Raw genomic sequence first — 13,350 nt, 5'->3', positions numbered from 1 at the left:
GCCTCCTCTCAGATTCACGTCTGTTTTATGATCACGGGACTTAACTGATTCCCATTTAACCGGGGCCCAGCTGAGACCCCAGATAAGTACGCATGAGTCAGCCCTCTGTATCCACAGGTTCCACATGTTGGATTCAACCAACCTCAGACCAAAAATATTCGGAAAAAAAAAAACCATTCCAGAAAGTTCCAAAAAGCAAAACCTGGATTCACGCATTGGCAACTATTTGTATAGCATTTACATTGTATTTACAACTATTTACATGGCATTTATATCACATTAGGTATTATAACTAATGTAGAGATTATTTAAAGTATACAGGAGGATGTGCAGAGGTTATATGCAAATATTAAGCCATTTTATATAAGGGACTTCAGCATTCGCAGATTTTGGTATGGGGGGGAGGTCCTGGAACCAATCGCCCTCGGATATGAGAGACAGTTGTATAAGTGCAAAATCAATTCATTTCCATTTTTTCTTAACTAAAGGGGCCAAACACTCTTCCCTGTTAAATGGATCCTATCTATATGTCAGCCTCTGTTTAGTGCTTTAAAGATGTGTATCATCACACTAAATTTGAGGTCTGCAAAATCTGAGTCATTACAAAAAGCATATTCTCTTGACTCCAAATATGATACATGGGGGCTTATTAAAAGAACAAATGAAAATATCAGCACAGGGCTTCCCTGGTGGCGCAGCGGTTGAGAGTCCGCCTGCCGATGCAGGGGACACGGGTTCGTGCCCCCGTCTGGGAAGATCCCACATGCCGCGGAGTGGCTGGGTCCGTGAGCCATGGCCGCTGAGCCTGCGCGTCTGGAGCCTGTGCTCCGCAACGGGAGAGGCCACAACAGTCAGAGGCCCGCGTACCGCAAACAAAAAAAAAAAAAAAAAAAATATCAGCACAGTTAGCTCTTAATGCCTTGAGTTTTAGCTTCTGGACCCATGGGGGAAAAAATCATACTCTAGAGGAGCAACTGTTCTCTGTAGAGGTGAACACAAATGCATACATTAACACACACACACACATTAACACACACACAAAACCACAGACCAAGATTTTAGCTTTTGTTTTGATTTTGGTTTTAATGTCTAAGGTGGAGTCAAACCATTAATAGCTAGTTCAAATGATCTTCCTAGCCCAACCAGTTTCTATCTGTTGAATTCCCACCTCTCAGTGTATATCTCATGCTCCAAATCACAGCTACCTTGGGCACCCAAGTGATGTACCAGGACATCAGACAGGCTTAGTTTAACTGGGTTTCCCCAGCACCTTGGAAAGTCCCAGGAAGTGACAGGTGGAAAGCTTGCAATTTCACCTACTGCTAGCAGAGCAAAGAAGGCTTCCTTTGCAGTTATTAAAAATCTATCAACTAAAAAAAAAAAAAACAACTATCAACTAAGTACTATTTTCCTATAAGCTGATACTCTGACTAAGTGGTCACAAGCTCATATGATAGAGACAGGAGTCATCATCTAAGTTTAGAATTACATCAGAGAGGAGGAGAAAAATGGAGATGTGGAGACTGTACCCTTCCTGAAATAGGGAACTTGAGGAGGTTTTCATTCCTCCCAAAGCAGTAACAGAACCTTTTGAATCTACACACGGGGCTCCATTAATCCAGCAACCTGGAAACATCTTATAAACATCAATTAAGTCTGGCCACAAGCTCCATTTACACATAGGGCAACTTGGATGTTTAGAGACCGAGCAGCCTGAAGCCCAGCAATGAGTCAGGGCGGGAGTGGGCACCAGACCCAGGAATCTGGAATCCCCATCTCTGGCAGGGAGATGCTATTTATCTTTCAAGGGAATAAAACCTTCACAGAAGAAACAGATGGCAGAGAGAGACAATAATATCCACACATCTTGGGATGGGACAAGACAAAGGACGGCCAATGGTGCCTAGTTGAAGCTGGAAAGGAAGCCAACCCAAGGCCCCAAATGTCACTTAATCAAATGGAAAATTAGCATTGCTTCAGCCCCAGCTCAGCAAAGACGCTGCTGCTCACCTTATGGCTTGTAAGTTGATGCCACAAACATACCCCATCCATCCTCACCTCAAGGCTCTCTCTTTTTATCTGATTTGAGTTCAGAAATGCCTGTTCATCTTTGGCCAGATAAGGGAAGCAGGTATTACATTTGCAAGCACCCTACAGAAAGGGGAGTCTGGGAACTTCAAATCCTCCGGCTCTTCCTGTCTCCTTCACAAGGGAAAGCTGAAATACCGTTTATATCTAAAACACACAACATGAATCAGAGTGCTTCGCAAACCACAGGAGTTAGGTGATAACATGACTGCCTTGCATATTTAAGGTCCAGCAAAGTAATCAATTAAGCTAAGCGAGGCTAGTTGTCGGTACACTAGATGAGCATAATCATATGTTCCCTTCTAAACACCTGCGAAAGAGAACAAATAAATCGGTAACACTTTGGAGTGCACAGGGTTTCGCCCTGCTTTCCCTGCGGGACTCTGATGCCCTAAAAGAGAAGTCTTGGGGGCGGGGGAGGGGTGCGGTGGCTACAGGTGAGCAGCCATCCCCTCCCCCCTACCCAGTAGGACCAGAGAACTTGACAAACTCCAGACAGAAACAATGCTTACTTTTCAGTTCAGCTCGGCCAAGGGCAGGCCCTGGCTCCAGCCATCAATGGGAAATCCTTACTCCTTTGGGGCCCGGGGCAAACGCGGTTAGTATTTTTCGGTCTGAAAGTGAAGACCAAACTGTTCTAGCATTCTTGAGGGAGGGGCGGAGAGGAGGGCGGGGCAAATTCTCTTGACCAACCCCTTCGGCGGCTGTGAGGTTGGTTGGGGGATAGCCCTCCACAGGCAGCCCGCATTCCCCGTTCCCCAGTCCCCACCGCACTGTAACGCCCCAGCTCAGCTCCTGGGCGAGCCTCTAGGGTCCTAGTGTCAGTGGCTTTCACTGCTCCAGTGGGTCCTCCCTGCGCCCTGGCCCAGCCATTCTCAGCTCAGTGTCCAGTACAATGAAATTACCCAGGAGGCTTTCCACGGAGGCTAATGCGTACATCAAATATACACGCTGCTCAACTAAATAAGAGTCATTCGTCAGCCCACAGGTGGTTTCAATTCATCAAAAATTCATTAAGTGATTACTAAGTTCCAGACGCCGAGCGCCGTCCTGCAGATTCAAAAACGCTCCAGGTACCCGAAACCACGCACTTGGGAGAGCCCAAGAAGGTGGAGCTAGGTGAGAATACTAGTACGGGCCGAGGGGATCCCTCTAGAAAGGCCTCGCTCCGTTCGTCCTCTTGGTGGGGACACACTCAAAAGGGTCTCGGCGCCCAGACCACGCGTCCTCGCCCCCGGCCCGCACTCACTGGGTCTTCTTGTGGCCCTGGTCCCGGTGCAGCTCCCGCAAGTCCACCTCGGCGCGGCCCAGGAACTTGTCGAGGCCGAGCAGCGCGCGGTGCAGCACGGTGAGCTGCAGGGTGGCGGCGGCGGCGGGCGCTGCCTCAGCCGACAGCAGCGGCGGCAGCTCGAAGGTGGCCTCCTCCCGCCACACGGGCGCGCCCAGGCTGCGCTCCGACACGGAGGTGGCGTACTTCTCCTTGCCCACCTGGATCACTGCGTATGCGTCGCTCGTGCCCCCGGGGCCCTTGGCCCGCAGGCCCCGAGCCTGGAGCACCGTCACCTGCACGTGCGTTGGGGACCACACGGCCCCCGGGCCCCTGCCCGCCGAGGCCGCCAGAGACATGGTGGCTGCGATGCGGTCCAACCGAAACTGAGAAGATCGCCGCGACCCGCGGCCCCTAGCCGCGCCGGCCTCTTTAAGGCTTCCGGCCACGCCCCCTCTGTGCCATGCCCCTCCCGGCCCCGCCCCACCACCCGCCCCACCTGCGGGTGCCGGGCCCGCCTCCGCCGCGCAGCCCGGGCGGGGCTCCAGGGCGCCGAGGGCTGGGCGGGCACTGCGCGGGCAGGGGCGGGGCTTGAAGAATTCGGGTCTGAGAGGTGGTAGGTGAGGGCAGGGGTCTCCGACTGCCAAAGGTCTCCCGGCCCAAACGGAAGTGGCCAGAGCAGCTACTGGGGAGCCAGACCTCATTTCCAATCTGGCCTTGCCAACCGGCAGGTGTGTGGCCTTACACAGATTACTTAATATCTTTGGGTCTCAGTTTCTTTATCTGTAAAATGAGATAACAATCACCTCATAGAATTGCTATAAAAAAATAATGTTACCTGGCACAGGGTGAGTTCCCAATAAACGGTGGCTACGAGGGTGATTATGAATGCGTTCCCAAATTCGTTGCTCTTCCTACTTTGGCCGCGGGGGGCGTTGCTATGGAGGAAAGTGGGTTCGGGGAAGGTGCCAGGTGAGAGAAGAGCGAGGAGGATCTTTTGAGGGCCCGAAAAGGGGAAGGGAAAGGCAGGGGGCGCCTGAGGCGGCGTGGGAGGGTTCTGTTTTGCCCCGCCCTGACCAAATAAGGTGAGGCCAAGAGGCTAAGTCAGGGAAGGGGACGAAAGGAGGAACTGAAAATGGGATTGACCAACGGGGCCCTTCCCCGCAGTTCCCCTTTTTTCCCTGGCTGGACCCTCTGCAGTCTCTCCTCGCTCTTTACCTCTGAGCTCCCAGTCAGGCACTTCCTCGTTCCCAGTTTCCATTAGAGTGGCTGATTCTCTTCATTCCCAATATGCTACTTCAAAGACTCAAATATCTATTGATCATCAGATTGCAAAGGTCACGGTGAAGGTTTTTAGGTTTTAGAATTAAGAAAAGGCCCAGGGGCTTCCCTGGTGGCACAGTGGTTGAGAGTCCTCCTGCCGATGCAGGGGACACGGGTTCGTGCCCCGGTCCGGGAAGATCCCACATGCCGCGGAGTGGCTGGACCCGTGAGCCATGGCCTCTGAGCCTGCGCATCCGGAGCCTGTGCTCTGCAACGGGAGAGGCCCGCGTACTGCAAAAAAAAAAAAAAAAAAGGAAAGGCCCAGTGAAGCAGAGAAGTGATTCGTTGAAGATCCTGCAACAGAGCCAGGACTAGAACCCAGGTGTCCTGACTCCCATCTAGTGTTTCTGCTGCAAACTTTGCTTCTTCCAGATCCTCAGAACCCCAGTCTTGGATGGCTCAAGGCATTCCTATCTGGACCCCACCCTGATTCACTCTCCTCTATCTCCTGAACAAACTGTAGCGCAGATAATCTTCCCACCTCAGGCAGGTACTCACTTCCGCTGGCCCATGGCGGCCCTCCCACCTCTCTGCCAACCCATGTCCTATCCACCACAAGGCTTCACTCAGATTTCTCCAGGGTTTGGCTTCTGATAGCCCTCTTCAGGGCAGGACCGGGTGGTGACTTGTCTCCTCCAGAACCCTCAGCAGAAACCTGGGCACCCAGTGGGTACTCAGGAAGTGCCACGGAACTGAAGAGTTGGCAGGTTATCCCAGCCAACCATGAGTACATAGTGTTTCCTTTTACCATGTAAGAAATTACAAGACAGACATTATGCCTCAGGTTTGCAACTGAGGGTGGCTGCAGTGTGGGAAAGGCCTATTTACTAGGCCTTGAAATGTTTAACGGTGATCGGAAGGGGAAAGGAAAGGAGGTACCAGACCTGTAAGCGGCAGGAAAGCCTAGCAGAGCTCTGTTGTTTTGGTGCCATTTCCCTGCTTGACGATCTGTTAACCTCATTCAACCTTATGGCTCCATTCACTACTGTAAAGATATATTGAGAACTGACCTGGTGCCCAGCATGTGCTAGGTGCTACAGACCAAGGGCACAAAACCTTTTGAATGAGACCCAGTCCCAAGGCACGCCCTGACAAATGCTATAAAGGGAGTCCTGTACCAATAAAATGCTTTGGGTGTTTTGAGGATAGAGCAATTTCTCTAAGCTGGTGGATTTTTTTTTAATTTTTTAAAAATTGAAGTATAGTTGTTTTAAAATGTTAATTTCTGCTGTACAGCAAAGTGACTCAGTTATACATATATATACATTCTTTTTTTATATTCTTTTCCATTGTGGTTTACCATAGGATATTGAGTATAGTTCCCTGTGCTACACAGTAGGACCTTGTTGTTTATCCATTCTCTATAAAATAGCTAACATCTTAAGCAGGTGGATTTTTATGAAGGACACAGCATTGAGCTGGGCCCTAAAGGATATGCCAGATTTGAAAGGCAGAGAAGGGGCCGTGGAGGAAGAGTCTTTCAGGAGAGAACAGAACAGCTAAAGCAGAAGTGTGGAGTTCAGAGTACCCCAGTGGGGCTAGACTGTGGGATACTTCAGGAGGACATTGGGGATAGGTGGTGGAGATAAGGCAGCCCAGGTAGGCTGGGCCAGATCATGCAGACCATGGACACCAGGCCATGGTGTGTATACAGAGTTCTGGACCAGGTGAGCCCGCCTCCAGAGGACTTTGAACAGTGGTGTGATCAGGTTGTAAGGCAAGGTATGAGCAGACGCAGCCCAGCAGCCAATAGTGTGATAGGTCACAGCCAGATACCCGCCTTCATTTTCACCTGGAGACTGTCTGCCTCCGGCCCCATTCCGCCCCACCCCTGACCCATCCTTGGTGACTATTCTAAGTTGATACCACAATAAATAAGTCTGTACCATACTCCCCTCTTGGTTGCCCTGCCTGTCCACTGCTCCACTGCCTCCCAGCCAAAGTCAAAGATTTGCCATCCAAACTGATCCTAGGAGTGAAGTTTTTCATCTCCAGCCTCACCTCCTCTCACACACACACACACACACACACACACACACACACACGGTTCCCCGGGGCAGACAGAGCCAGGAGTGAAACCCAGAAGGACAGCCCCACAGGCTGAGTACGACACGGGACATCCCCTCCACTCATGGAAAGGATATGAGGACAGGGAGGGGTGGGAGAGGGGAGGAGAAAATAGGATCCCCTGGTGACCTCATGTGTTTGGGTCTCTGTCAGACACAGAGAGGCTCCGTGGTTAAAGCGGAAGTGAGAGGTTGGGGCAGGACAGGGCAGCCTCGCCACCTCAGAGAAATCCCGGTCCAGATCCTTCTCTCTAGACACTGGACACAGGCAGGGGTTAACTCAGAGGAGTGGGGCTCACCGGAGGCGGGAATGAGAAACTTGTTGGTGGAGAGATGCCAGGAGGTCCAGCACAGGGCGTGCTTGGGAGCTGGCTGATCGCCCTCCACACGCCTCGGGGTGGCTTTCTCCCCTCCCCAACTGGAGCACACTGTCCCTGAAGGCCTACCTACTGACCGCCCAGAGTCCAAGAGGCTGTCTTCTTCCAGCTTTGTAGACAGACCCTCAGGCCACGTGGGGCAGAGGGGTAGATGGGTGGAGCAGGCCCGATGAGGGCAAGGCTGGCGCTGGGCCTGCTGACCCCTGGCCGGCTCCCTGAATTCCGGGAGTGTTTGTAAACACCTCCCATGGCCAGGGTGCGGAGGGATGACTGTTCTCCCCTCTTACTCTGCCCCGCCTCAGGCTCTGACTGACAGAGGAAGGAGTTTCAGCAGACAAGGCGCCTGGCAGGTTCGACTGGAAGGGTCAGCCACCTGTCCTGCTCCCAGAGCAGCAGGGCGGAGAGCGCCTGGGCCCGGGCCTCTTGCCGGGGCGGGCGGCGCTGGGCCTCGCAGTGGGGTCTCTAGCACAGATCTGCTCTTAGGCTCGTCTGGGAAGGTTTCCCCTCTAAGACATGGTGCAGAGCCAGGCTAGACGGGAGACAGGGCCTGTGGAGGGGAGGCGTCACTGCCCCGCCAGCGGCCGGCCTCCCTACGGCCCCTCGACATCCCCCAGCTGCAGGCACACGACCTCAGAGGTCATCCTGGCAACTCTGGAGGGGCCCATGTGCTCCCCCCGAAGGAGGAAGAGAAAGGGCCTGATAGGACTGCCTGTCGGCCTGTTCTCCTGTGCCTCAGTCTCTGGGGGGTAGCGACAGCCTTCCACACACATGACTCGTTCACTGGGGCTCTGCCTAAACAGCCCTCTGGCTACTCCGGGTCCAGCTGCCTCTGCCTCCTCTGGCCCACTCGGTTGACCAAGATTCCCTCCAAGGAGCAAGGGCTTCCTGCTTCTTCGTGGAGTCAGTGAGCCCAGCACCAGGCTCTTTCCTGTGCCCCAGGGGCCGTGGCAGTGAAGAGGTTGAAAGCATGGCCCAGCGGAAGAGGAGGGTCTCGACAAGCAGATGACTCAGCCATCTCCCTACAATCTTGGTGACAGTACTACTTTGTTTAATGAAGCTTGCCTCACAGATTACGCAAAGGTATTGCCTTTCCAACTTGTCAGGTCCCTTCGGAGAAAGCCCCTGAATCCCACAGCTGAAAAGCTTTAGGGAATGTGCAGCCCTCACCTTCCCACTTTCTGCCCAAAGCTTTCCCTCCCGTCGCTCCCTTTCAGAACTGCTGCCTTTTCCTAGCTATTTTTTTTTCGGGGGTGGGGGGACACAGAGGGGGCTGTCCAGGTCGCATGCAGGATCTTAGTTCCTCCACCAGGGATCGAACCCGTGCCCGCTGTAGTGGAAGCGCGGAGTCTTAAGCACTGGACCACCAGGGAAGTCCCCCTAGCTTATTTCTTGTACCCGGAGTCAGCACTGGTTTTACTCACTTGCCAGCAGCTCGAAGGCAGGAAAAATGTGGTCCTCACCTTTGCCTTAACCATCTCCCAATTCCTTGCCAATGGAAGGCAGCTCAAGTTAGGCAGAAGAGACATAAAGGACTCTTGAACCTTCAGCATTAGTCCATTTAATCCCTGCTACCGCCACCTCCAGCACTGCCCTGTATAACTGTCTTTTTAAAATATAAGGTTAAGGACTTCCCTGGTGGTGCAGTGGTTAAGAATCCACCTGCCAATTCAGGAGACACAGGTTCAAGCCCTGGTCCGGGAAGATCCCACATGCTGTGGAGCAACTGAGCCCACGTGCCACAACTACTGAGCCTGCTGCGCTCTAGAGCCCGCGAGCCACAACTACTGAGCCCGTGTGTCACAGCTCTGAAGCCCGGGCCCCTAGAGCCCGTGCTCCGCAACAAGAGAAGCCACTGCAATGAGAAGCCCACACACCACAACGAAGAGTAGCCCCCGCTCGCCGCAACTAGAGAAAAAAGCCCGCGTGCAGCACCAAAGACCTAACGCAGCCAAAAATAAATAAATAAATAAAATAAATTATAAGGTTTACATTTTCTGAGTATAAAAAAATACATGTTCATCATAGGAGCCATTTTCCACCTTTCCAGAATCAACTTCACGGCACATAGGGGCAAAGTAGAAGTTTTGAGTGTTTACTCCTCCTTGAATTCTCGCATTGGAAGCTGCCCCTCAGGATCTTGTTCTCTTCCTGGCATCTCTCAGAAAAGCCAGGAGCCTCCACTTTCTCAACCGCCGCCCCCCCCCGGACCACTGGGGACCCCACCACAGCAGAGCCGGCCAAGAGGAGGATGTAAACAACCCCATCAACCTTTTACTCCTCTTCCCTTTTGATGCCACAACACATGGCACAGGGCTGATGGCTACGTGGACTTTTGACACGCTAAGGAATCGTGATGTAGACCCGGAAGCTTCAAGCCAAGCCCAGCGCTTGATGCTTTGCAAGGTCCAAGGGAGAGCACCAGAAAAAAGCCCTTCCACTGCAGGGAGAATGGGTTTGATCCCTGGTTGGGGAACTAAGATTCTACATGCCGAGCGTCACAGCCAAAAAAAAGGAAGAAAAGTGTTTATATAACATAGGAACAGATTTTTTAAAACAAACTTTATTATAGCATTACAGCATGGCTATAATCAAGGAAAGGAAAATGTACTGTAAACATTCTATGCAGAAAAGTGCACAAAAGTTTCCAGCCTGGTGAACTTTCACCATCCAGATCAAGAAATAGAACAGGATCAGCACCTGCGGAAATTTCCCCTTGGTTCACCGCCAGTCACTAGGCTCCCCTCCTTTAGAAAGGTAACCACTACCTTGACGTTTAACCCCAAAGATTAGTCTTGCTGTTTTTGAACATTATGTAAATGAATCATATATTAGGTATTTATTTGGGGTTTGGCATCTTTACTTTTTTTTTTTTTTTCTCAGCTGTGCTGCGCAGCATGCAGGATCTTAGTTCCCCAATCAGGGATCAAACCTGTGTCCCCTGCAAAGGACGTGCAGAGTCCTAACCACTGGACCGCCAGGAAATTCCCCAGGGTCTGGCTTCTTTCACTGAGTATTATGTTTAGGAAATTCACCAGTGGTGTTCGTGTAGCAGTAATGTATTCATCTTTACTGTTTTGTAGTATTCCACAGTGTGACTATACCACAACCTATTTTTCATTCTACAGTTGAACTCCTGGCCTCCAGAACTGACAACGAGAGAATAAATTCCTGTTGCTTTAAACCACCAAGTACGACAGCCACTGGAAACTGAGGCCTGTTAGGAATAAATTTGCTGTACATTCTCATATGGCTTTTGGTACATATGCATAAACATACACACACACCTAAGAATGGAATTGCTGGGTCATAGGGTGGATATATGTTTAGCACTGAGAGAACACCAAATCATTTTCCAAAGTAGTGATACCAATTTATACTTGCATCCACAATGTCTGAGAGATCCTGTTTCTCCACATCTTTGTCAACCGTGGTATTGTCAGTTTTTCCTATTTTGTTCTTCTGGTGGCTGTGAAGTGGTTTTAATTTGTATTTCCCTGATGACTAAGGGGCTTGTGTGCTTGTTTATTGGCCATTTGGATATGGTCTTTTGTGATATGCCTATTCATTTCTTTTGTCCATTTTTCTTTTCAGCTGTCTGTCTTACTGATTCATAGCATACATATAATATATTGCGTATATGATACCTTTGTCCTAAAAAATCTCATGCAAATATCCTCTCCCACTCTGTGGCTTGCCTCTTCACTCTCTTAGTGGTGTTTTGGGGTGAAAAGAAATTCTTACATTTAATGAAATCTGAGTTATAAATTTTTTATGCTTAGTGCTTTTGTGTCCTGTTTAAGAAAACTTTCCTGCCTCAAAGCCATAAATATAGTCTCCTTTATAATCCTCTAGCAGCTGTACTGCTTTACTTTCACATTTAGGTTAGCAATCCATCTGGGATTAACTTTATTGTGAAAAGATAATTCTCCAAAATAAGATAAAACCATGACTCATACAGATATAAAAATGAGCACATGTTAAATTTTTACTTAACTTATTAAGAAGGAAAAGTGACAAGGTGTTTCAGCCTGTTCCAAGGTGAATCCAAAGAATAGACACATGTATAGATCAGGAATATTGAAATAGGGACTTCCCTGGTGGTGCAGTGGAGAAGACTACCTGCTCCCAATGCTGGGGGCCCAGGTTCGAGCCCTGGTCAGGGAACTAGATCCCATGTGCATGCACAACTAAGAGTTCACATGCCACAACTAAGAGTTCGGGTGCCACAACTAAGGAGTCTGCCTGCTGCAAGTAAGACCCGGTGCAACCAAATAAATAATTTTTTTTAAAAAAGGAATATTGAAATAAATGTGCAAACTGAGGCAAAACTGGTTTGTCCATGGTTGGGGGTGTGTTCCTCCACCAGACAGATTTTATTTTTATGAGCTTGGCACTGCTATCAGTTATCTACAAGTTACAGAGGTTTTTTATTTTGGGGGGTGGGGCTTTTTTTGGCTCCGCAGCATGGCATGCGGGATTGAACCTGGGCCACAGCAGTGAAAATGCTGAGTCCTAAATACTGGGCCTCCAAGGAACTCCCTACAAGTTGCAGAGTTATAAAATAGCTGCCGTAAACTCAAAATCAGAGGAGATGCTACAGAAAATGCAGTTTTCCCTGAAGCAGAAAAATTTCCCTACTATACAGTATCAGATAGAGGTCAAGATTCTTTTCTTTTTTTCATAAGTATGTCCCATAGATCCAGTGCCATTTATTAAAAAACTCAGCTTTCCCCCACCAGCTCTACAGTGTCCCTGTGATGTGTGGATTTGCTTCTGAACTCTGTTCTGTTCCATTGATTTATTAGTCTATTCTTTTTTTAAATATTTTTATTTATTTATTTTACTTTTTTATTGAATGATTCTTTAAATTCTACAGTGCTTTACAATTTTCAAAAGTTTCGCACACGTGATTTCATATAATCTCATAACAACCCTTTTTTAAATCCCCTACCCTTATGTTGCCCCTCCCTGCTTCCCTCTCCCCACTGGTAACTACTGCTTTGCTCTCTATATCTGTCTGCTTCTTTTTTGTTTTATTCACTAATTTGCTGTATTTTTTAGATTCCACATATAAGTGATATCATACAGTATTTGTCTCTCTCTGTCTGACTTATTTCACTTAGCATAATGCTATTTGCAGCAACATGGATGGACTTAGAGGGCATTATTAGTCTATTCTTGAATTAATGCCACATCATCTTAATTATCATAGCTTTATAAAACATCTAGGTATCTAGTAATGTAAAGCCTTCAGCTTTGTCCTTCCTTTGGTTAGATTTCTTGGTTATTCTTGGCCCTTTGCATTTTCACAACATTTTAGAATCCATGGTTCATTTCTTTTTCTTTTTTCTTTTTTTTTTTTTGAGGTACGCGGGCCTCTCACTGCTGTGGCCCCTCCCATTGTGGAGCACAGGCTCCGGATGCGCAGGCTCAGCAGCCATGGCTCATGGGCCCAGCCACTCCGTGGCATGCGGGATCCTCCCGGACCTGGGCACAAACCCAACCCATGTCCCCTGCATCGGCAGGCGGACTCCCAACCACTGCGCCACCAGGGAAGCCCCCATGGTTCATTTCTTAAACAAACAAACAAACAACCTCAAATTTTGATTGAGATTTCATTGAGTTTGTAGATTAATTTGGGGGAAATTTGACATCTTTACAATATTGACTCTTCCAAACAATGAGCAGGCTGAACTACACTTAAACCATCCTACAGAGCATTTATAAAGTAAGGAGGACCTCAAGGTCTACCATCATGAGATATTTTTATTAAGCATAATTAAACATTCATATTGTACTGGAAATGATCTTTATAAAGGTTAATCCAAAAACAGAGTAAGATCTTCTTCTGAGAATTTATATCCAAGAGAAAAAAAAAAGAATACAGGTAAACATATTTGATGATACTTTCCAAAAATTCATAAAGAAAGGGAGAAATGGTTATATTGTCAATGGCCCTTGACTAAATCTTTGGTCTCATATAGGAAGACAAACAAAAAGTTCTTACAAGTTGTGAAAAACTTTGTGTAGAAAATAATTTACAAACAAATGTAAAAATGAAACCACCATCAGTACTGTGGAGATATCTCTTGTCAGCATTTTTCAAGTGGTTTTGACTATCACTTCTCCATCAAATACAGTCAGTCTCCTCAGGACCTACAGGACCTAATACTCTAAATTTCTCTGAGAGTAACATCTGGAGGATGAGTAGAAGTTAAGTGGGTGAAGA

The 13,350-nt window shown here is 48.7% G+C and overlaps 1 protein-coding gene across 2 annotated transcripts in view; it reads right to left on the bottom strand.

Moving 5' to 3' along the window:
- The window catches only part of RAB11FIP1 (RAB11 family interacting protein 1), a 30,443-nt gene extending 26,602 nt beyond the window's left edge, over window positions 1–3,841 (bottom strand). For both annotated transcript variants that reach the window (XM_082608753.1, XM_082608754.1), the window contains exon 1: window positions 3,338–3,841. In XM_082608753.1, the coding sequence (XP_082464879.1) occupies window positions 3,338–3,714 (377 nt within the window). In that variant the 5' untranslated portion in view covers window positions 3,715–3,841. The remainder of the gene's footprint in view (window positions 1–3,337) is intronic.
- Window positions 3,842–13,350: the final 9,509 nt, after the last annotated feature.

The sequence above is a fragment of the Mesoplodon mirus genome (assembly GCF_964341445.2).
Source record: "Mesoplodon mirus genome assembly, chromosome: 20".
Lineage (NCBI taxonomy): Eukaryota > Metazoa > Chordata > Mammalia > Artiodactyla > Ziphiidae > Mesoplodon > Mesoplodon mirus.
This window is presented reverse-complemented; position numbering and strand designations above follow the sequence as displayed.